Source organism: Podarcis tiliguerta, assembly GCF_965153285.1.
Source record: "Podarcis tiliguerta genome assembly, chromosome: 11".
NCBI classification, from domain to species: Eukaryota; Metazoa; Chordata; class Lepidosauria; order Squamata; family Lacertidae; genus Podarcis; species Podarcis tiliguerta.
In genome coordinates, this window is record NC_139544.1 from 53,012,662 (window position 1) to 53,036,026 (window position 23,365).

A 23,365-nucleotide genomic window follows, 5' to 3' on the forward strand; every position below is an offset into this window, starting at 1 on the left:
TGCATTAGAAGTACGTCAAACTCAATACGATTTAGCACACACGTGGGAACCTTTGTCCATCCAGATGTTACTGAACTGAGATTCCCATCATCGCTGGCAATTGCTGGAGCTGAAGTTCGGCAGTGTTTCGCTTTTGCAAACCGACGCTCTCTGTTTCTTTCCCCCCAGTGCCTGCCGAAAACTTTTTGTACACCTCTTTGGGAGGAGACACATCCATCGAAGGAGTGGATGACGCGGACGACTTTGAGAAAACCAGGCATGCCTTCACTCTGCTTGGTAAGGGATTGTTTAAAAGATGACTTGGGTGGTTTCCCAGTGGAACATTTGGGTGATATGGCTGTCCTGTGCAGAAGGCCCTGCATAACCCCTCAGGAGTTTTAATGTGATCTCATGAGCCTTGAAGGCATTTGGGTGTGGGTGTGTACGTGCATGCAACCGCAACACACCCAAACACACAAACTTAGTCAGCTTTACCTTGCTTGTCTGCCTATTTAATTTGAATAATGCTTTGCAGGCATATAGCTATTCATGCTTTCCTCGACATGGCAATTGATGTAGCCATGCTAGTCAATGAATTGGTTAAATTAGTAGATGATTCACTCCAAAGATTTTTAATCAGACCGCAAGTTTGTTAATTCATTTTAATAAAAGTGTTTGCAAAAATCTATGGCTGAGAAGAGGTATTCACACTACCACCCTAGTTTCCTGCAAGGTAGGAAATGCTTCTAAGATGGTGCTTCTGGAATATGTGCAGGTATTGTTTAAAAATATTATATATGCTTTTTCTTCAAAAAATTATTTACTTATACACATATTTGTGCCGATTAATCAATCCATTAAATCCGTTTTGGTTTGTGCTGAATCCGAGTGTTGATCCATCTAGCCCAGGCATAGGCAGACTCGGCCCTCCAGATGTTTTGGGACTACAATTCCCATCATCCCTGACCACTGGTCCTGTTAGCAAGGGATGATGGGAGTTGTAGTCCGAAAACATCTGGAGGGCCAAGTTTGCCTATGCCTGATCTAGCCCAATAGTGGTTGGCTATCAGTGTTTCACAAACTTGGGTCCCCAACTGTTATTGGACTACAGTTCCCATCATCCCTGACCACTGGTGCTGCTAGCGATGGATGATGGGAGTTGTTGTCCAAGAGCAATTTTGCACCTGTTATTCCAAATTTTGCACCATTGAATTGGTTTCTGTCCCCTGTATAGATTATGCAAACTGGGCAGGATATCGTAATTTCTCTTATTTTGTATAAGTCTTGTTTTGCTTTGCATAGTGGGTGGTGCTATATTACCCCCGAGATACCAAAAATTAATTCAGGCCCTTCTCTGACTTGAGATTCGAACAGGCATTGCTCACACATTCATGCATATGCTTGGAACCAGAAGAGCTAGAAATAGGGATGTTGTTACTGCTGTTGTTTTAAGGCCGAGGTTCTTAGGGAAGGAACAGGAATCAAACCCTATAGATCTCCTGCAGCCACGTGAAAGCAATTCTCCAGGCACATTCCCTCTGTGAAAACTGGATATTGGTTGTTTCTTTCAGGAGTGAAGGATTCCCATCAGTTAGCCATTTTTAAGATACTTGCCGCTATCCTGCACTTAGGAAATGTGGACCTTCAACCAGAACGTGATGGAGAATCCTCCAGTATATCAGTAAGTTCTCTGTCTTGTTGCTGCTGTTGTTATAAATAATAATAATAATAATAATAATAATAATAATAATAATAATGGTAACAATTAATTAATTAATTACCTGTCCTTCACCCTGAGGCCCCAGGACGTGTCACAACAATTAAAAACAATACAGTCATACCTCGGGTTGAGCGCGTTCGAGTTGCGCTGCGCAGCAACCCGGAAGTAACAGAGCGTGTTACTTCCGGGTTTCGCCGCTTGCGCATGTACAGACACTCAAAATGACATCATGCACGGAAGCGGCGAAACGCAACCCGCGCATGTGCAGACGCGCCGTCGTGTCTTGAGTTCTGTTTGGGATGTGAACGGGGCTCCGGAACGGATCCCGTTCGCATCCCGAGGTACCACTGTATTAAAAACAGTTTAAAACAATCAGGAATACGGTAAACATGGAAGAGGCCATTTGTGCCATTTGTTTTGTCCCCAAATTCTTGATAAAATACCGTATTCAGAGTGTGCTGGTCCTTAGAGCAGCATCTGTACCTCCCAAATCAAAATGCCTGAAGAAAACACAAGCTCATGAGTAACACATCTAAAGAAAAAGGTTTACTAGCAGTTCCCCTCTCTTCTCTTACATGCTTCTTATTCAAGGCAGTATGAATACAATAATATAAACGCGATAGTAGCGCTCTGTGAAATCTGTGGCCATTGTGATGTCCTGTTTCAGGGAAGTTTTCTGCTTTAATTAAAATATCAAAATGTGCTTTTGCAGTGTCGCTGTTACCCAAGAGATGGGCTGTTTTAATTTCAGGGCTTTGATCAATTGGGTACATAAACAAATCTTCTCTTGTAGCGTTGTCTTCCCTTAATATCATTGGTGTTATTTAATTAAAATGTAAGTGCAGCTCTGTGACGCTAGAGCCGTCTGTTAACTCATTTAATTAGTGATGAGGCAACCTGGTGTAACAGAATGTGATTGTGTAGAGAAGAGATTGGCTTTGTGTGGCCCTCCACTCACAACTTCTTACAGGGGAGCAACAGTCCCAATGGGCTATTTGTCTCTCTTCTGGCTTGGGTATGGCAGTCAATTGCCAAGGAGCACATGGCAAAAACTTGAGTGGTACCTCAGTTCACAGTCAGGTTAGGAGGTATTGCCTTGAGGCATGTGGCACAGACCCACATTCCTGACCCTTCAGCCCTTGCTCAGTTCAAGGCATGGTCCCTCTTTTAAAATTGCTGGCTGCCCAATTTTTTTACTAACATGCAGTTTCTCAGGGTTAAATAAGTGTGAGGCTCAAATTGACCTTGATCCTAGTTGTGGGTGTATGCCATTGTAGAGCAGGGGGTGTTTAAAGCTATGCTTGCTCTGGGAATAAGCAATGGAAAGTACCGTATTTTTCGCCCTGTTTCCACCTACGTCATTTCCACTGCGGCTATCTGCAGCTATCCCTGAAGCCTTCAGAGCGCAGTGCAAGTTCCCGCTGCGCTAATGAGGCTTCGGGTTCCTTTTTCTGAAGCCGAGAGAGCAAGACTCTCCTGGCTTCAGCAAAAGGAACCTGAAGCCTGCTGAGCACAGCGGGAACTCGTGCTGCACTCCAAAGGCTTCAGGCGGCTATCCCAGAGGCCTGGAGAGTGAGAGGGGTCGGTGCGCACCAACCCCTCTCGCTCTCCAGGCTTCAGCGAAAGCAACACGAAGCCTCCAGAACGTGGAGGGAGCACTTCCTCTGCACTTTGGAGGCTTCGCGTTGCTATCGCTGAAGCCAAGGAGCCAGCATTCGCTCCATAGGACGCACACACATTTCCCCTTAATTTTTGGAGGGGAAAAAGTGCGTCCTATAGAGCGAAAAATACGGTAACTCTCCTCCTGCTGCTTTTCCTCCTCATTTTCCAAAATAGAAGTATGTGGCAAGTTTTCCAAAGGAAGTGGTGATGGAATAGGCATGAAAAGCAAACACTGTTGAAAGGAGGGCACCATAGTAAACGTTCTTCATTTCCGTTATCTAATTGGCCACAGGGTGTGGAGAGGTCCTGCTTTTAAATATCCTGGACACTCGGGTTGCGAACGTGGTCCGTTCGGGATGCACATTCGCAACCCGCAGCGGCGCGTCTGCGCACACGCAGGTTGCGATCCGGCACTTCTGCGCATGCACAAAGTGCAAATTAGCACTTCTGCGCATGTGCGACTGCTGAAACCCAGAAGTAACCCATTCTGGTACTTCTGGGTTTCGGCAGTCCGTAACCCAAAAAAATTCAACCTGAAGCAGCTGTAACCCGAGGCACGACTGTACTTGGAAGTAAGATACTTTGCTAATCTACCCAGACGTTCTCTAGTAGATCCCAACCCACCTTTGGCCCACCACTGGTCTACATAGAATCATAGAACTGTTGAGTTGGGCGGGATCCCGTGTGTCATCTAGCCCAACCCCCTCAAGGCAAGAATCTTAACACATGGTCCCCCATCCAATTGGAAGCCATACCGGACCCTGCTTAGCTTTGCAAATGTGCCAGCAGCTTTATTACTGCACCAATAGGAGGTGGGAAATCAGGGGTAAAATAGCAGCATATGGCAAATCTGAGACTGGTTAAAATAGCAGTGAGGTTGTTAAGAGCCTTGATGACCTTATGAGCTGAATTTGGACATTGCTTCATTTGGAATAAACGAAACTTAATCACTCCATCCCTCGCTTCCTTTCCCCTGTTAACCAGAGGGGCGGGTGGGCTCTTGTCATCTGGTCCGTGTCCCCCATCGCATGCTTTGCTGAATTGGATGTCTTTCTTTATATCCTAGAAACAGGATGAACACCTGCATAATTTTTGCAGATTGCTGGGAGTAGAGCACAGCCAAATGGAGCACTGGCTCTGCCATCGGAAGCTGGTCACCACTTCGGAGACCTATATCAAGAACATGTCTGTCCAGCAGGTTGTGAACGCCAGGAATGCGCTGGCCAAGCACATTTATGCCCAGCTGTTCAACTGGATTGTGCAGCACATCAACAAGGCCCTGCACACCACGGTCAAGCAGCATTCGTTTATCGGGGTGCTGGACATTTACGGGTAGGCAGAAAGCTTGTTTTCATTTGCCAGGACAAGGTTTTTGCTGGACGCTTGAGATTGTTTGCATTGCAGTTTGCAAAATGCTTAGAGCCGTGTGTGCTGATGGGGTGGCCGTTTGCTTATCCATGCAAGAAAACATAACAGTAATACTTGGCAGAATTTATATAGCACTTTTAAGGAGGGTTACTCAAATGCAAAGGGAAGCGGGTGGCGCTGTGGATTAAACCACAGAGCCTAGGGCTTGCTGATCAGAAGGGGTGAGCTCCCGTTGCTCAGTCCCAGCTCCTGCCAATTTAGTAGTTCGAAAGCACATCAAAGTGCAAGTAGATAAATAGGTACCACTCCAGTGGGAAGGTAAACGGCGTTTCCATGCGTTGCTTTGGTTCACCAGAAGTGGCTTAGTCATTCTGGCCACATGACCCGGAAGCTGTATGCTGGCTCCCTTGGCCAATAAAGTGAGATGAGCGCCGCAACCCCAGAGTCGGCCATGACTGGACCCTGGTCAGGGGTCCCTTTACCTTTACCTTACAACAGTCCTGTGAGGTAGTACAGCCCTCTGTTTCCAACAGTGTTAGTCATGTCTTGATTATGTCTTGATTAATGGAGGTTCCAATTGTATCCTTTAAAAAAACAACTAAGCTAGCGGTCAGCACCACATATTGTGGCAATGAGTTCCATAAGTTAATCATGGTGTGAATAAGTGCTTCCTTTTGTCTGACTTACGTCTATTGTCAATCATACTTGTTTGGGTGACCCCAAGTTCTGATTTTATGAATGCAGAAAGAAAATATTTCTCTGTCCACATCATTCATAATCATATCCACTTTGTCTCCATGGACCATCTCCCATCATCACTATTTTCCTAAAACAAAAAACAACCCAACTTCTTTATCCTTTTGTCACAGAAGAGATGCTCCACTTCCTTGATCAATGGGACAAAAGAGGTGTGAAAATTGAAGGATTTTTTTTTTTAAGTAACCTAATAAATCCGTACAAGTTCTCTTGATTTCAGAGAGAGTTTCCCCCTGCCAAGGATGGAGGTTTGACAAGCCAAAAGCTATTAGCGACACAGGAAAAAAGAGAGAGGCATAAGACCAATGCAAAAAAGGGGGGGGGGGAAAGCTTGCCAGTCAGAGACATCTGAGCTGAGAACAGGAATCCGAATTGAAGGCTAATACCCATGGAAGATTAAGTTAGGCAAGGGGGTGTCTATTAGTGTGAAATTCATTTTCTTCACCCACCATCTGGTGCTTATGCCTATTTGTCAGAGAAGGGGTTTGGGAACCACTGCCCTAAAAAAAGAAAAACTGGGCTAAGTGGCATCGTTTAATTGATCAAAGAGACGCTTCGGTGCAATGAGCTTTGCCAGCAAACGTCAGGAATATGATCTCTTCAGCAAAAGAGCTTTATCTGCTAGGGACGCTGGTGAGAATTAGCTGCTGTCGTCTCTCGTTGTTGCACCTCTCTCTAATGAAATGTCCGCATAGACACAAATCGCAGAAACGAAGCAGTGGAGCCCAGTTGTGTCCCGCTGGCCTCTCCAGAATAACCTAGTTGGCCACTGTGAAAACAGGAATGCTGGACTAGATGGGCCTTTGGTCTCATCCAGCAGGGCTCTTCTTATAATAATAATTGTAATGGTTCTAGGGGTTGCTCGTGCGTAAGCCGGTGCAAACACCTGGCTGGATTGCCTGAGTGAACCTTTTCTGTCCAGACAGCCACTCACCCGTGGCTGTCTCAATCGCTGGCAGAATCCGTCAGTGGGCGTTTCTTAAACTTCTTCCAGCAAAGCAGCTCTTTGACACCTAGTCTTCTCCTACTCTCTCTGCGCGAAAGCCTTCTGCGCAAGGAGGGCGTAGGCAGCGGAGGACCTCTACTCTCCCCGCTGGTCCCTGGCAAGGAGTCATGGGACCGCCTCGCCGCTTCCCCCATCTGCCCTCCTTCTCCACTGGTGCTACACTGATTCTCTTCCCCAGAAGATGGGCTGCCTCTCCCAATCCCGGGACGCTCTCTGGAATCCCTCTGGATTTTGCTCTCTCCCTCCGGCACTGATGGCAGTTCCCTGACAATAATCTATTTCTCATATACCACCCATCCTACTGGGTTGCCCCAGCCAGCTTCCTAAAACAACAACAACAACAACAACAACAACATAAAAATTAAAAATTAAAATAATAAAATTTTATTTATATCCCTGCCCTCCCCAGCCAAAGCTGGGCTCAGAGCGGCTAACAACAGTAAAAATAGCACAGTTTACAGTCAATTAATTGAAATACATTCTAAAATCAATTCAGAATCAAATTAATGGCAACTATTGGGCTAGAGTGCTATGAGGATTACAGAAGGAGGGGGTCAGACTGCACCTTGGCCAAAGGCCTGGTGGAACAGCTCTGTTTGCAGGCCCTGCAGAAAGATGTCAAGTCCCGCAGGGCCCTAGTCTCTTGTGACAGAGCGTTCCACCAGATCGGGGCCATGGCCAAAAAAGCCCTGGCTCTGGTTGAGGCCAGCCTAACCTCCCTGTGGCCCGGGATCTCCAAGATGTTTTTGTTAGAAGACCGTAAGGTCCTCCATGGGACATACCAGGAGAGGCGGTCCCGTAGGTACGAGGGTCCTAGGCTGTGCAGGGCTTTAAAGGTTAAAACCAGCACCTTAAACCTGACCCTGTACTCCACCGGGAGCCAGTGCAGCTGGTATAGCACCGGGTGAATGTGATCCTGTGGTAAGGACCCTGTAAGGAGTCTCGCCGCGGCATTCTGCACCCGCTGGAGTTTCTGGGTCAGTCTCAAGGGCAGCCCCACGTAGAGCGAGTTACAATAATCCAGTCTGGAGGTGACCATCAGGTGGATCACAGTGGCTAGGTCAGGGCGAGAAAGGCAATACAGCAGCAAACATGAAAAGCTTATGGCAGGAGGAAAGGGACAGTAAGCTGAGCACAATGGGCCATGGTGAAAATTTATCATGGGCTGCACCGTTGTCATTAGTATGCATGCTTTATTTGCATGCCTTTCATCAAATTAACACAAACAGCACGCAGCCATGGCCTGGTACATGCAGTGAATTTTTACCCACCTCAATTTGTTATATACTGAAATGTATCTTGGGGATATGGCAAGGGATCATACATCATCATGTCCAAAGCTAAGGCTCCAAATGGAAATGCTTGTCGAATTCTCCTGGCGAGAGAGTTTTAATTCATGTTCAGCCATATTTGACACATTTTAGTCAAGCCTAGAACTGCCTCCCAACAGCTAAAAATCTGGAGTCACTTAATCAAAGATTGTGAGAAAGCTTGACAAATTGTAAAATATAATGGAAAGCGATTTTCACTTGAAGCCTCTATTATCATTTTTTAAGAGTAGGGTATCCCTAGGGACGCGGGTGGCGCTGTGGGTAAAAGCCTCAGCGCCTAGGGCTTGCCGATCGAAAGGTCAGCGGTTCGAATCCCCGCGGCGGGGTGCGCTCCCGTTGCTCGGTCCCAGCGCCTGCCAACCTAGCAGTTCGAAAGCACTCCCGGGTGCAAGTAGATAAATAGGGACCACTTACCAGCGGGAAGGTAAACGGCGTTCCGTGTGCGGCTCTGGCTCGCCAGAGCAGCGATGTCACGCTGGCCACGTGACCCGGAAGTGTCTCCGGACAGCGCTGGCCCTCGGCCTCTTGAGTGAGATGGGCGCACAACTCTAGAGTCTGGCAAGACTGGCCCGTACGGGCAGGGGTACCTTTACCTTTACCTTTATCCCTGGATTGTGCATTTCAGACTTTCTCTGTGGTTTTCATAGCTTTAGAAGTTGTTCAGTCCTCCCTGCAGAAGGTTCCTGAGGGCATCATGCAACTTGAGAAGATACAGGTTGCCCACATATAGTTCTGATAAAATAACCATGTGCCCAGGAAGTCAAGTAGCCTGGTGAGTTAAGCAGAAGTCTTGAACTAAATTACTTGAGTTTTCCATGGCCGTTTTTCCAGCTTTGAAACCAGAAGTTATAACCCTTGAGCCCCAGGCAAGTAAATTATTAATGCTCTTAATGCTTCTAATGGGCTTGGAAGACAAAAGTTAAGCATATCTTCTGCATAGAGAAACATACACTGCGGACAGTTGGATCTTTTCAAATCTTTGTGGGCAGGCTGATCCTTTGGTTATGGCTTTTCAGCAAAACCGCCAGTGTCTTATTAAACTTACTGGGTGTTTGCAGGATGCAAAAATGCCCAACACGCCAGAAAGCTAAAACATTTTGGCAAATTGTACATGTTTTTAAGATTTTGTTTTCATCTTCAATTTGAAATCTCTGTGGCTTTACATTTTTCATGATATGCAATGCTTCCTTCAGACTTAGTCCAGTACTCATCCTGCAGAATGTTTTGGTTCCCTGGGGAGTGTATAATTGCAGCTTCTGATTTTTCAGAAATAAAAAGAAAAGAATTCTGTTTTGCAGAAGGTTGGTGTGCTGTAGCTGTTAGTGTTGTGGAGATCTGGGTTCAAATTCCTGCTCAGTCTTGAAACTTCTTGGCTGACTTTGGGCCCAGTCAATCTTTTCTCAGCCTAGCCCTAGTAGCTGTGAGAATGAAATTGGATAAACCCCTGTGTACATGGTTTTGTTTTTATCTGGAAGAAGATGAGCTATAACTATGACTGGATGCATTATTAATTTTTTAAAAATTAGGCATGTCTGGGCTTTGGGTTTCTGTTGAGAAAGAAGTGCCAGATAACAAAGAAGAAGAAAATGGGAATTAGTAACTTAGGCTTTATAATACCATCTCTCTAGCTTACTTTTAAAAACTCCACAATGTTTCCAGCCTTAGGGTATTTTCATACATTGTGTTAACAAGTACTCTTGAGCCTGTCTCTGGTGTTTTGTGTGTCGTGTATGAATTCATAAGGGCATAAGAGCCAAAGTCCCATGTAGTTCATCATTCTGTTCTCAGACTGGCCAGTCAGATGCCCCCAGTTAACTATTGTGTGAATGGTGTTGTTGTTGTGAATAGTGGGCGCAATCTAGAAGGGACCCTGGTGTTGGAGAGAGATGGGGCGGGAAGTTTGCACAAGCAAGTTCGTTTTATTCACACATTTTTGAACAATGCCCTGCTCAGTAACGGCAATCCTGCAAGATGGATTGCTGTTACTATCTCAGTATTGCAAATGGGGAAACTGAGGCTGGGAGGTGGTGGGTTGTGTGAGGTGAGGCTTGGACTGGCGACTTCCCATGTTTACAGTTCACACTTGGAAAGAAAAAGCAAAACTCTGTTTTTCACCCTGCATGTTTGGCAGCCCAGGCTATCGTCATCGGATTTGGTCTGATGTGTCCATGCAGGAAATGTTGTTTTGTCCTCCCTGTCAGCGGAATGTGGTGATGGCAACCAATTTAGTTGGCCTTAAAGTAGGATTAGACAAATTCACCAGGGATAAGGCTATCAGTGTCTACTAGTCTTGATGGCTTTACTTCCAGGATTAGAGGCAGAATGACCGTGAATATTAATTGCTGCAGAGAAGCGGTGGGAGAGAGCCGCTGCCTCCATTTCATTTATTCATTTATTTTGTGTACCGCCCTTCATCTGAAAATCACAAGGCAGTTCACAACACTGAAATTACAAAATGGGAACACAAAATGCAAACCAATAACCCCTCTCCCACAACACATTTAAAAGGCCTTAGAATATTCTGTCAGCCAAAGGCCTGGTTATAGAGAAACATTTTTGCCTCCTTGGGCAATTCCACACACATGGAGCCACCACAGAAAAGGCCCATTCTCATGTTGCCACCCTTCGGACATCTAATGAAGGAGGCACACGAAGAAGGGACTCAGAGGATGATCTTAGGATCTGGGTTAGTTCATATAAGGAGAGGTGGTCCTTGAGGTACTGTGGTCCTGAGCCATTTAAGGCTTTATAGGTCAAAACTAGCACTTTGAATTGGGTCCAGAAACTGTTTTGAAGCCAGTTCAGTCAGGCCAGGATGGCGTTATATGCTGAAACCATCTTGCCCCGGTGAGCAGCCTAGCTGCTGAATTCTGCACCAACTGAAGTTTCCAAACCGTCTTCAGAGGCAGCCCTGCATCGAACGCATTGCAGTAGTCTAATGTAGAGACTATCAGAGCATAGACTTTGTGTGCTCATGGTCTTTCCAGAGGCATTGGACATTCTGGAAAATAATATGCGGAATGTGACAGGCCTTTGGTCCATTACCCAGAAGAGCTGCTCTTCTGAAATCTCTGGTTCATCCTACATCATAGGAAAACATCTTGTATTCCGTATTTGTGCCTTCTTTCATGGAGACAAAGGGACAGTTCTTTTCCCAATTTTTAGGCTGCATGCTGAAATCGCAATATCACAAATACATTTTTTAACAGCCTAAATCTGAGTCTTTGAGCAGAAATTTCCTTAATCGACCTCAAAATGGGGGGTTTGGATTTCCACTGGAGCGGCACACTTACAAACTGTAAAAGTTAATGGTTTTATCTTAAGCCTTCAGTTCTCTTGCTCTGTTAGAGTTAAGCTGTTATATATGACAATAGAGGAGCTCTTAATCTGATAAAATCGGGAAAATTGGGGGACATTTTTAACTGAATGCCGCCTGTATTAAATAACAAGATTGCAGAGCCTGGAGAGTTACAAAGGCAGTCCTTAAAAAATGACAACAAAAATACATTTTAAGCCCTTTATCTTTATGGTCCAGTGGAAGTGTTCCGCCTTAGCTGCCTTTTTATCTTCTCAAAAGCTTTATTAATTGAATAGAAAGAAGCTCATGTTTTTGCCTTCTTCTTTCCCAGCAATAAATACAGAGGGAGGGAGGGAGGGAGACAGCAACAGAGAGAAAGGTGGTGCTTATTTAGATGTTTAGGTCATTCAGAACATAAGAGGCGTATTGGATCAGGTCAATGACCCTTGTAGCCCAGTATCCTTAGAGGAAGTACCTTCAGGAAGGAGGTGGAGGTGTGTGTGTGTGTGTGAGAGAGAGAGAGAGAGAGAGAGAAGCACAGTGGGGGCCTCATATTCCCAGGGTGGCCCCTACTAAAGCAAACAGTCAAATTGGTCAACGTCTAAAAGATATCGAGCATCAGAACAACCTGGCCGCTATAAGGAAATTCTGCCCTTGGTATGTTCATTTTCCACCTCTCCATTTTGATTCTCTGGCCCCACATCTGCACAAACCTATTATCCAAAATGCAGACGTGCTTTTACACTTGCAAGACTGGATGTTTTGCCATCTGCGGTACTCGAGGGTCGATTCCAAAAGATCCCACCTGAGAAATGTCTTTGCCCTTGTGGTAGCACCGAAACAGCGGCACACGTCCTCCTGTCCTGTACTCTCTACAAGGACCTGAGGAACGAAATCATCACCCCACTCGTACTAACCATCCCAGGGCGCTCCACCACTGCCACAATGTTCTTTCTTCTATCAGATCAAAATGAGCAGATAACAGCAAAGTTTGCTAGGTTCATAGCTGGGGCGATCAGAATAAGGGCCACTAACTGACGGCTGATTCAGGACTTTAAATTGTGCTCTTACATCAAATTTCCTTTTCTGCGTATACTGTAATGTTTTACTGTTGCTATGGCCATTGGCTAATGTGAATAAAGTTTTATCTCTCTATCTATCTTCCCAGGGTGGCTTCCAAAAAAAGAAAAATAAAATGATTAAAATGTAACTACAAATTCAGATTTTAGAAATGGTTCCTTGACCTGAGAATGTTGTTTCGGTCTGCAGGTTTGAAACTTTCGAAGTGAACAGCTTTGAACAATTCTGCATCAACTATGCCAATGAAAAGCTCCAGCAGCAGTTCAACTCGGTAATTTGGGTTTATAGTTTTTATTTTTCCACAGTGACATTGTCTGGAAATGTGGTGAAGAGGGATAGATAGAAAAGCAAATATTTTTTAATATGTGTAAAAGATGGCAAGGGGGTCTCCAACCACATTACATTTTAAACACACAACGGGCTTTTTTTCCTTTCAGTTGAGGTTGTTTTGTTTTCGCTGAAAACAGGATGTATTATTTATCATGTTAAAATTACAGACGAGCCCTCAGTATTCATGGTGGGTCTATAATCTTTTGCATGCTTGCTTAACATAATGGTCCATTGGTTTCAATGGGGCTTACTCCTGAAATATACTCAGAGTCGAGAGTGGATTTCATGCTCTTTATTCAGCTTATCGTGGTGAGGAGGGAATGGAAGTCCCCTCAAAGTATCTGCTTTATATACATTATTTACACAATGGGCTGCACGTGATTGGCTAATTCCAGAATTCTCCTGTAGGCCAATCAGGTTGTGGATTCACTTCCATCTGGAGCTGGATTGGATAGCTCCTGCCGACCAATCATACTACTGCATTGTTCTAGGACCAATCAGACTGCTGCATTCTGAATCCTATTGTTCTAGGACCAATCAGGCTGCTGCCTTTTGGATCCTATTCAACTCAGTACATAACACTCCTGTGAGGAAAAGTAGCCTGTATCTAAATTGTAGCTGAAAATGTATTTAATCATCTCCAAGATTCAGAGACTGCATGTATTTGTTTTATTTTTTTATAAAAAAATATTTATATACCGCTGTATCATAAATATGTATCACAGTGGTTTGCAACAACAGGAAGCTCTGAGTTCCCAACTGTCTAATGGCCTGACTAATAAAAGTTTTCCCACCCTATTTTTTTAATATATATAAAAAAAGTTTTTCCAGCCTTGCTGAATGTGGACACTACAAAATATACATTTAAGAGAAGAAATGGTGTTTATGCTCTGTCAACCCTTCTCCCCCACAAAAAGCAGGCAACACTATTTCAATTTCCCCTTGCCCTCCTCCATAACAAATGAAATACAGGTGAAGAAAGCAAGGACCACCCTCCCCACAACAGGTAACCCCCCCTTGCCCTAGCCAAACAATTTTTAAAAAGCAAAAACCAAAACTAACCAGTCATTGGCCTCGGTCCTGTATACCTGAAGGAGTGTCTCCACCCCCATCATTCAGCCCGGACACTGAGATCCAGTGCCGAGGGCCTTCTGGCGGTTCCCTCATTGCGAGAAGTAAGGTTACAGGGAACCAGGCAGAGGGCCTTCTCGGTAGTGGCACCCGCCCTGTGGAACGCCCTCCCAGCAGATGTCAAGGCAATAAACAACTATTTTACCGTATTTTTCGCTCTATTGGACGCACCGGACCACAGGACGCACCTAGTTTTTAGAGGGGGAAATCAAGGAAAAAAATATTATCCCCCCCCCCCCGGCCCCAAACAGCAACGGACATGCTGCACGCAGCCTGTCTGCTTCTCCCAGAGCTTCTCGGGGCTGCGGGGGAAGCCCTGGTTCCCCTACCAGCCCCAAAGAGCAAAGAAGCCAAGACAGCACGCGGGATCCATAGCTGCGCAACCTCTCCAGCCAGGAGCTAAACCTCTCCAGCGTGGCTAAAGAAGAAAAGGCAGTGAGCACGATCCATCCCACTCGCTGCACTGGCTTCCTCTTTAGCCTTGTGCAGCATCTTTAGTCTTGCGCAACTGGATGGATTGCGCCCGCTGTCCACCGGGGCTGGACTAGATGACTCCTAGGGTTCCCTTCCAACCCGGCAATTCTATGACCTCGGAAGGTGTTTGGGGTCTCCACCACTGGAGGCTTTTAAGCAGCGGTTGGGGGACCATCTGCCTGGCGTTCTTTAGCTGTGATTCCTACATTGTGAGGGGGCTGGGCTAGATGACCCTCGGGTGGCCCTCCCAACTCTATACTACAGTTCTGCAGCAGGAGATCCATAGCCGCTTCACACAATGCCCACTCCCAATTTTAATCTGAGAGACATGTAGCTTTAGTGTCTAGGTAGCTACCCCCTTACCTGCCACACTTCCCCCACCCCACTTAAGCTGAGGGAATTCCTGCCCAGAGAAGCTCCCAGGTGAGGCAAGGGTTAAGATCTACCTCTGGTAGATCTCTTGCGGCTGGAGAGGCGCAAGTCTAAAGAGGGAGCCAGGGCAGTGAACGGGATGGATCGCGCTCCCTGCCCTGGCTTCCTCTTTAGCCTTGCCCACCCCCCACCCCACCCCCGCTGGAGAGGCACGCAAATCTAAAGAGGGAGCCAGGGCAGGGAACGGGATGGATCACGCTCCCTGCCCTGGCTTCCTCTTTAGCCTTGCGAAGCCTCCCCCACCCCCCCACCCCGCTGGAGAGGCGCACAAGTCTAAAGAGGGAGCCAGGGCAGTGAACGGGATGGATCGCGCTCCCTGCCCTGGCTTCCTCTTTAGACTTGCGAAGCCTCCCCCACCCCCCCACCCCGCTGGAGAGGGGCGCAAGTCTAAAGAGGGAGCCAGGGCAGTGAATGGGATGGATCGAGCTCCCTGCCCTGGCTTCCTCTTTAGACTTGCGAAGCCTCCCCCACCCCCGCTGGAGAGGCGCGCAAGTCTAAAGAGGGAGCCAGGGCAGTGAACCGGATGGATCGCGCTCCCTGCCCTGGCTTCCTCTTTAGACTTGCGAAGCCTCCCGCGGCTGGAGAGGTTGTGCAAGGCTTTTCTAGAGGAGGGAGTAGGGACTGACTGGCGGTGTCAGTCCCTTCTCCCTCTTGGGGAAAAGCCCGCAAGAGCCGCGCGAAGCTTGTGTGGGGCTCTTGGGGGCTTTTCCTGCCTGCCTCCCCCCCTGCATTCGCTCCATAGGACGCACAGACTTTTCCCCTTAGTTTTTAAGACGGGAAAACTGCGTCCTATGGTGCGAAAAGTACGGTACTTTTAAAAGACAACTGAAGGCGGCCCTGTTTAGGGAAGTTTTTAATGTCTGATGGTGTATTGTTTTTAATATTCAGTTGGAAGCCGCCCAGAGTGGCTGGGGAAACCCAGCCAGATGGGCGGTGTATAAATAAGAAATTATTATTATTATTATTATTATTATTATTATTATTATTATTATGATGATGATTATGATTATGATTATGATTATGATTATTATTATTATATTGTCCTATGGAATTCGAAATGACCATGAAATTAATCATTTCACTGAAACGTTATTGGTGCAACTTTGTGAAGTTTCAGTGAAACTGTTTCCCCCAGTGCTAGCTCGCATTTTTACATTTGTATGAAAAGATGCAAGCTTCTTTTCTCTCCTGCATCAGGCAGCGAGAGAGGGAGAGCAGTTCATATGCTGGACCTCTCCGTTGGCTGTTGCTGAAAGACCAGCAAATTTGGGGTCCTCCAATTTCCCCCCGTTCCTGCCGATGGCTGCAATATCTCTGTATCTAAGAATTAGTGCCAGAGCTTGCTTTTTGTTCCTCCTCCCTCCCAGTCCCCTTTCCTTTTCTGCTGTGTCTCTTAGGCAGGTGCTGTCGTTCCACTGCTATTCGAAAGCCACTGCTGCTACTGCTACTACTAATAATAGTGATCCTCAGGTGCCACTTTCCCAGTCAGCCTAGATTTAAAAGAGGCGGAGAAAGAATGAGTTGGAAGGGACCCTAAGGGTCATCTAGTCCAACCCCCTGCAATGCAGGAATATGGAGCTGTCCCATATGGGGACTGAACCTGCAACCCTGGCGTTATCTCGGCACTTTACACACAGCACTTACCTGCGGGGAAGAAGGCAGCACGAATGGGCTTCTGGTTTCACTCTCAATGCCCATTTTTGCACAGGCCCCATGCCTTGGGTGTCTGTCCCAGTGTGTGACCATTTGAGAATCAGACATTTGGAATAATAATAATAATAATAATAATAATAATAATAATAAATTTTTATTTATACCCCACCCGTCCCAGTTCAAAAACCAGGCTCAGGGCAGCTAACAACAATTTTAAAACACCATATTTTTTGCTCTATAAGACTCACTTTTTCCCTCCTAAAAAGTAAGGGGAAATGTGTGTGCATCTTATGGAGCGAATGCAGGCTGCGCAGCTATCCCAGAAGCCAGAACAGCAAGAGGGATTGCTGCTTTCACTGCGTAGCGATCCCTCTTGCTGTTCTCGCTTCTGAGATTCAGAATATTTTTTTTCTTGTTTTCCTCCTCCAAAAACTAGGTGCGTCTTGTGGTCTGGTGCGTCTTATAGAGCGAAAAATACGGTAGTTCTAAGAGTAGCATAAAATATAGCATAAAAACATGAATAACAATAAAAATCAAAAATCAATTAGATAATCCCCAGGGCTAGCTGGCTGAATTTAAAGCAGGCATTAAATCTAGAGAATGACTAGGCATCTACTTACTGTCTGGGCTTTGAAAAAATAAAATAAAATCTCAGTAGGCCCTTGAGAACGTTCCTTCAGTTATCATCAGATTAGTTTTTCCTAAATCCAGACGGACCTTTACTGTCTTTTCATTGCAGCATGTGTTTAAACTGGAGCAGGAGGAATATATGAAAGAGCAGATCCCTTGGACACTTATAGATTTTTACGACAACCAGCCATGCATAGACCTTATTGAAGCCAAGCTGGGTATCTTTGACTTGCTGGATGAAGAATGCAAGGTAAGAAGAGCCAGAAACGTTCTTGGTCACCCTCCATCTATACGAGTGTCACGATAAGCAATAAGCTTTAAAGGCTTTTGGAAATTCTGCCTTTGCTGCTCCTATAATCCTCTGCTTAGCAGAGCAGAGCAGAGCTGTGGCAGCCCCATCCTTTTGCTACCTGACTTACCTGCCACACAGTTTGCTTGCTTGCTTGTTTTATGAAGGCAGCCCTGTATGGGGAAGTTTTAAATGTTTGCTGTTCTGTTGTGTTTTTAATATTTTGTTGGGAACCGCCCAGAGTGGCTGGGGCAACCCAGTCGGATGGGTGGCAATAACAATACAGTCGTACCTTGGTTGATGAACGGAATCCGTTCCGGAAGTCTGTTCAACTTCCAAAACGTTCATGAACCAAGGCGCAGCTTCCGATTGGCTGATTGGGCCCAGAAACAGTGTCAACAGCCGAAACGGACGTTCAGGTTCCAAAGAAGGTTTGCAAACCGGAGCACTCACTTCCGGGTTTGCGTCGTTCGGGAGCCAAAACGTTCAAGTCGCAAGGTGTTCGTCAACCAAGGTACAATTGGAAGAAGAAGAGGAAGTAGAGGAGGAAGAGGAAGAAGAAAAAGAAGAAGTCTATGAACATGGCTAAGTATAGGTCCAACTGAAAATGTATGACAGTAATTAGCCCTGGACGCGGGTGGTGCTGTGGGTTAAACCACAGAGCCCAGGGCTTGCTGATCATAAGGTCGGCGGTTCGAATCCTTGCGACGGGGTGAGCTCCCATTGCTCGGTCCCAGCTCCTGCCAACCTAGCAGTTTGAAAGCACCTCAAAGTGCAAGTAGATAAATAGGTACCGCTCCAGCGGGAAGGTAAACGGCGTTTCCATGCGCTGCTCTGGTTCACCAGAAGCAGCTTAGTCATGCTGGCCACATGACCCGGAAGCTGTACGCCGGCTCCCTCGGCCAATAAAGCAAGATGAGTGCTGCAACCCCAGAGTCGGTCACGACTGGACCTAATGGTCAGGGGTCCCTTTACCTTTTACCTTACTCCTTTGAAATTAGCTACGGGTTTTTTTGGCTGTTGGCCTTGCCTGGAAGCAGGATAGCACTTTGGGATTCCAGTAACAGACACGTGGTGTGGGGTGACAGGGCAGCGAGCAGAACCTGCATAAAGAATAAATTGTGCAAAAGTCCATTCTTGTCACATCCTCACTTTTTAAGGATGCCGTGAGTAAACAAAGGCGGCAATATCTTGATTGCATGGCAAAATTTTATGGAAAAGCCTTTTCAAAAATAAACTTTGTTACTCAGTACAATAATTAAACAGAAGATAAAATAGGTCATTTGAGGTGTGTGGGATTGTGATACAAAGAAGCAAAGGCTGTCAAGTTACTGTTGAAATACGTGTTTTCCGCCTAGGTGTATATCTGCTTTGAGTAATTAAGACACTATGTGCTTTAAACTTTAAAAAGCTATTGTCTTTTAGTGCTGAGCTTTCTTGTTTTGCCGAAACACAGGATGCAACCTGAATGAATCAACTTTGTGCTTCATTTCTGCATAAATATTTGTTTACTGTTTTCTCAAGCTCTAGTAGCATTGCTGTAAGAGGTGATAATGGTGCAATAAAAGTTGTAAGGAAAATGTTGGGGTAAATATAAAAGTAAAACGCTCAAAACGCTTTATTCCCAAGTCACGAAAAGCCTGACCAATACAAGTGCCCCAGTTTGCCATCAAAGATGCTTACCTATTTGGTATGTTGCTGGGGTGCTAGCATGTTTTGATGAGGTCTCAGTTCAGCTTCTTAACTACCTGCAGCTAGGAATAGACAGATCAGTCAATATCTGGTCTGTACCAGTATTGCATTTGTTAGGAATCTCAACTAGATCATACATGACAGAGGGCCGCCCAACCTCTGCAGTGGTTAGAGGGTTGGACTAGGATCTGAAAGATCAGGCTTCAAATCACCAGTCAGGCTCATTGGGTGACCTTAAGCGGTCACAGTCTTTTATAGCTTACTTCACAAGGTTGTTGTAAGGATAACATGGTGAAAGGGAGAGCCATGCAGGTAGCCTTGAGGTCCTTGCAGGAGCAGGAGAAGTGAGATATACCGTATTTTTCACTCTATAGGACTCACTTTTTCCCCTTCAAAAATGAAGGGGAAATGTGTGTGCGTCCTATGGGGCGAAGACGCCATAGGCCTGCGACCCTCTCCCGGCTGGAGAGGTGATGCACGGCTATGGCAGGAGCCTCTCCACTGCACCTTTCCGCTGCTCCCGACCCCTCTCGCTCTCCAGGCTTCCAAGGTAGCGGCCTGAACGCACCTTAAACGGCACCTTGTTTTAGAATGGGAAAACAAGAGGGGGAAAGTTCTCTCCCTCTCTGCGCAGCGCCTCCTGCTGCTTCGCTGAAGGGGCGCTGGGCAGAGAGGGGGAGAATTTTTTTTTCTTGTTCTCTCCCCTCTAAAACAAAGTGCGTCCTATTGTCCGGTGCGTCCTATGGTGCGAAAAATACGGTACATGTCCAAAACAGTTGTGTGCAGGGGTTTTGTCCTTGGGTATATTTTACCAGAAAAATACACTAATCCAGCTTGTGCCAACTTGGGACCTCCCAGATGTGTTGAACTACAGCTTCCATCAGCTGGCTGTGAGCTAATGGGAGTTGTAGTTGAAGACATCTGAGGAGTCACAGGTAAGTGAAGGCTGGATTAGTGCGAGTGGTACTGGTCGTGTCATCGTCGTGTATCGTAAACTGCTGCAATCGTATCATCGCTGCGGAACGAACTGGCAGTGCAAATCTCCATTCAGAGCTGCCTCGACCCTAACAACATTTTGTAACATCAGCATAAGGCATGTGCTTTTATGCTGAATATTGATGTGTTTCTGTGTTAACACCTCTCGCTTCCCTCGCTTTCTTCCTTTAAGGTCCCTAAGGGAACAGATCAGAACTGGGCTCAGAAGTTGTACGATCGCCATGGCAGCAGCCAGCACTTCCAGAAGCCTCGCATGTCCAACATCTCCTTTATAGTTGTGCACTTTGCAGATAAGGTAATGGGAGCGGCTGGAGAGTGTGCTTTGTTCGGCTGCGTTCTGTGTGGCGAAGGGCTGAGTGTGGTTTGTGGCAGCTGCTGAGAATGTGTTTACTTTCCTCTTTATCTTCAAATGCTCAGGCTAGTCTAGAATCATAGAATTGTAGAGTTGGGAACAGCCCCGAGGGCCCAAGGGCAATGCAGGAATGAGTTGAAAGCCTGCATTTGGGGGGTAGGATGGGAGCTCAAGCTCAGCTGCTTCATTCAGTTGCATCATGGTGAGAGCCACTATGGTGTAGCAGAACTCCCTCTCTTTGGAAATCCCTGCCTGTTGACACCAGGCACACACCTTTGCTGTACTCTTTTCAGCACCTCCTAAAAAAGGTTTTTGCTTTTTCAAACAGAATATCGGCATGAATTTCAGTCTGGTTTTATTGTTGGTTTTAATTACATTTGAAGGTTATAGATGGCTGTTTTCCAGCTTTGTTTTACTGATAATTTCGCTGTTGCATTATGAATAGGGTGTGAGCCTGTGACCTGGCCTAGGAAATAAGTATTTATCACTACAAAAGAATGGCCAGGCTCCCCAGGCAATCCAATCAAGTAACCTGCCAGACAGGAGATAAACAGCGACAGGAGAAAAACAACATTAAAATTTCTGTTTTAGACCGCCTTTTCTGTGATGTAGGTATGATGTATCTGAGAAGTGGTCTTAGGTTACACCCCTTCTGTGATGTATGTATGATGTTTCTGGGGGTGGTCTTGATCTACAGGGTGGGAATTTCAAAAGTGGAAGAAGAGAAGAAGAGTTTGGATTTGATATCCTGCCTTTCACTCCCTTTAAGGAGTCTCACAGCGGCTAACATTCTCCTTCCCTTCCTCCCCCACAACAAACACTCTGTGAGGTGAGTGGGGCTGAGAGACCTCAAAGACGTGTGACTGGCCCAAGGTCACCCAGCAGCTGCATGTGGAGGAGCGGAGACGCGAACCCGGTTCCCCAGATTACGAGACTACCGCTCTTAACCACTACACCACGCTGGCTCCCACAAGTCTTTATAAGGCCTTGCATACCATTTTATAAGGCCTTGCATACCATTTTATAAGGCCTTGCATACCATTTTTCGGGGTCCCTCCTCCTCTCCTACGGGTGAGGGGAGCACCCTGTTGCAACAGATCAATAAAGATCAAGCTTACTAGCTGCTTTGCTTCTCAATATTCTCTGGTTGGCCTCTGTTATTCTCTCCTACCAAAAGGGAACCCATGTAAGGACTCTATATGGGCTCTTGGATACCCCATAAGGGAAAAGGGCAATTTTTGTTTACAACACAGGCACTGTGGATTTTAAAGCTGTCATTTTTAATTACTACCTTTGGATGTAGTCTTACCAGATTTTATGCTGGTAGCTGTACTGGGCACCCTTCAAGGAGGAAGGTGGGATATAAGTTTAATAAACAAACAAACAGACTAGGAAATAGGTAGGGCAGTTTTTAACAGCAGATTCAAGTATCTCACTTCTTAGAAATGACTCTTAATTCATGCCAGATGGTTAAATTACAGGAACATGGCCCCAAAACAGTTGGCAACCCTGCCAGAGAGACCCATGTCTAGCTCTCCAGTCAACCTTGAAGCTGCCTCAGTATGCTTGGACAGGGTTCACCATCTCAGCCTAGTGTACCTTGCCATCTCCCCCTTGATTCTTTTGTGTGCATTTCAAGTTATAATAATAGCAGACTCTCAAAGGAACAGCTGCAAGGATGGGTGGAGAGAACTTGTATACACAGTCTCTCTCCCACACTAGTGCCAAGTCATGTTCGGTTAAATGGGACAGCAGCTTGATGGATGAGAGAAGCAATGGCCTAGGTGTTCACTGAGTAAGGCCCATCACTCTGGTCTGCTGCGACGGATACCTGGCGGCTTAGATGCAGGGCCATAATTATGTATTGATTGGTTAGAGCGATGGATACAAATCAGAGAAAAATAAGTCTGGAGCTTCTGCTATCAGATGTGTTTAAAAGCTCTTTGTTAAAGTTGACTGTCCTTCTTTGAAGGACACTTGGCCTTCTTAATGTCCCTCTGAGCCTTCCTTTCCATGGCTCTCAGACTGGAAGATATACCTGTTTGGTTCCAGCTGGGGAAATCTGAGCAAAAGAGGCACATTAGTTGGGGCTGATCTCCTGCCTTCTCCCCTTCCCCCTCGTGCTTCATTCCTCAGTCCAGCTTTGGTTCTGGAAGTGAGGCCAGTTAGAGTAGATGTGCTTGTGAGCAAAAAGCACAGTGGGAAAGCCAGTGTTAGGTGCAGAAAGGCTCCAACTTCCTATATTTGTCTGTCTGCTTTGGTCGAAAAATGTAGACCTCCACTGCCAGTTTTCATTGGACCATTGGGGCACACACAGATTTAAGTAAATGGATCTTCTGTTGTTGCATGTTTGGATCTAAATTAGAAGGGCTTTGGAATTTTTTTATAGGGAGAGGTAAGTGTGAAAAGGGTTCCAGGGAGTGAAAATTTAAAAATTTAGGCAATTTTTCATAGTAACGATCCTTGAAAAGAAGTCTGAGATACTTTATGGACTATTATTGCTCAATCTGTGATATCCTAAAGTATTGAGGAAAGATTCTGGGATATGCTTCTAGCCTGTGAGTTTTAAAGATCTATTTCTCAATCTTTAAGATCTGCTTCTTAAAAGCTTGGAGACTAAGCTCAGAGCAAATAAGCATATTTTATGGGCCTCAATTAACATGTACGGTTTGCATGTGTTTTGAAAAGGAAATGAAAAGCAATTTCCAGAGAGGTCTCTAAATGTTGTTGATTATCCTTATAATTAGCTCTCTGTTAACGACTGATTTCCTCAGAGGTCTGGTTCTGGTTTCCTTGATGCCGACCTGAGAGAGATTTTTATAATTTCCTTATTTGTTGGTTCAGACTGAAATATGCTTTCTGCCTTAAGCTTCGAGGATAGATGGGAAAGAGCTAGAATTATTTGCCACAACAACAACCACCCCACCCCACTGTAAATTTCACTAGGTAACTTTTGTCCAGCCTTCTGCCTTAAACTAAGCTATTATCTGGGGAATGATTTTCTCTGGAAGTTTATGCCATAAGAACTTCAGAGGCTTAAAAGTCTCAAGAGCACCGTTGGCTTATATTCGGGAAACATCTGCTCTATATAGCTCTTGTTCGTGTATTATTCCGTAGATTCATGTTAAAATCCTGACTTTTATAAATTTCTGGTATTCAGAATTGCTGAGATACTGGAAGCAGAAA

General features: G+C 45.7%; 1 protein-coding gene across 1 annotated transcript in view; it reads left to right on the forward strand.

Annotated features, from left to right (window-relative positions):
• MYO5B (myosin VB) overlaps positions 1 to 23,365 on the forward strand; it is a 268,746-nt gene that overhangs the window by 137,308 nt on the left and 108,073 nt on the right. Inside the window, exons 8-13 of the mRNA XM_083404620.1 lie at positions 169 to 276; positions 1,551 to 1,660; positions 4,428 to 4,693; positions 12,390 to 12,471; positions 16,960 to 17,100; positions 20,000 to 20,122. Of these exons, the coding sequence (XP_083260746.1) occupies positions 169 to 276; positions 1,551 to 1,660; positions 4,428 to 4,693; positions 12,390 to 12,471; positions 16,960 to 17,100; positions 20,000 to 20,122 (830 nt within the window). The remainder of the gene's footprint in view (positions 1 to 168; positions 277 to 1,550; positions 1,661 to 4,427; positions 4,694 to 12,389; positions 12,472 to 16,959; positions 17,101 to 19,999; positions 20,123 to 23,365) is intronic.